The 1484-nt window shown below is 44.9% G+C and overlaps 1 protein-coding gene across 1 annotated transcript; it reads left to right on the forward strand.

Moving 5' to 3' along the window:
- Positions 1-918, forward strand: LOC117887467 (olfactory receptor 14A16-like). Its single transcript, XM_034790114.1, has one exon. It carries the CDS (start codon positions 1-3, stop codon positions 916-918), a length of 918 nt encoding a protein of 305 aa, XP_034646005.1.
- Positions 919-1484: the final 566 nt, after the last annotated feature.

Raw genomic sequence — 1484 nt, forward strand, 5'->3', positions numbered from 1 at the left:
ATGTCCAACCAAACCACCGAGACTGAGTTCCTTCTCCTGAGCTTCTCTCAGGCGCGAGAGCTGCAGATTTTACACTTTGTGGTGTTTCTAGTGATTTTCCTGGCAGCCCTGATGGGGAACCTCCTCATTATTACAGCTGTAACCCTGGACCACCATCTTCACACCCCCATGTACTTCTTCCTGATGAATTTGTCCATAATAGACCTCAGATCCATATCCGTCACTGTCCCCAAGTCCATGGCCAATTCCCTACTGAACACCAGGTCGATTTCTTATTCTGGGTGCGTTGCCCAAGTCTTTCTCTTCATTTTCTTCACTGCGGTTGACTTTGCTTTTCTCACCATCATGGCGTATGACCGCTACATCGCCATCTGCAAACCACTGCACTATGAGTCTCTGATGAACAGGAGAGCTTGTATTGAAATGGCAGCCAGTGCTTGGATCAGTGGTATTTTCTGCTCTGCATTGCACACTGGGAACACATTTGCGTTAACCTTCTGTGGAGGCAACATGGTGGATCAATTCTTCTGTGAAATCCCCCAGCTACTCAAGCTCGCTTGCTCTGACTCATATCTCAATGAAGTTGGGGTTATTGCCTTTTTTGCATGTTTAACTATAAGTTGCTTTGTTTTAATAATTGTATTATATGTTCAGATCTTCACCACGGTGCTGAGAATCCCCTCTGAGCGGTGCGGGCATAAAGCCTTCTCCACCTGCCTCCCTCACCTCATTGTGGTCTCCTTGTTTGTTTGCACTGGCATCTTTGCCTATGTGAAGCCACCCTCCAGCTGTCTATCAGGTCTGGATCTTGTGGTGGGTGTGCTCTATTCCGTGGTGCCACCAATCATGAATCCAATCATCTACAGCATGAGGATCAAGGAAATTAAAGGTGCTCTGAGGAAACTTATTCTTGGTTAATAATGTTCACCGAGTCAAATTTCCAGATTTCTCCCATGACCATGACTTCATTCTGTGTGTCTTTACAGATAGAATCAACTGAAGACATTATATTGTCTCCACAATCTCTTTATGTAAAATGCTGTATTCAGGGTGGTAATGATCCAAACTAAGTTCACTAAAGTTAATGGAGTTACTTTAGACTTACACCAGTGTAAATTAGATAAGAATCTATCTATCTATCTATCTATCTATCTATCTATCTATCTATCTATCTATCTATCTATCACAACAAACCAAACCAAAATCTTAGTTAACACAGAGTTAAGGTTGTCCCCCGGAGCTGGCAATAGCCAGTGTCAATTATCTGCTTGCATTCTAGCAGCATTCACTGTGTCCGCTGCAGCTGTATTGAATGGTAAAGGCGGATATTGGCACACACAGAGGAGGGAAATATGGGGCTGTCAGGCTTACCTGTTCTGCCCCTGCCCCTATTTTCCCCCAGTCCCCTGTCATTCACTATCATATCCCCCTTTGCAGTGCCACACCCTTCCCCTCCACTCCACTCCACTCCACTCCACTCAGCT

The sequence above is a fragment of the Trachemys scripta genome, chromosome 14, assembly GCF_013100865.1.
Source record: "Trachemys scripta elegans isolate TJP31775 chromosome 14, CAS_Tse_1.0, whole genome shotgun sequence".
NCBI classification, from domain to species: domain Eukaryota; kingdom Metazoa; phylum Chordata; order Testudines; family Emydidae; genus Trachemys; species Trachemys scripta.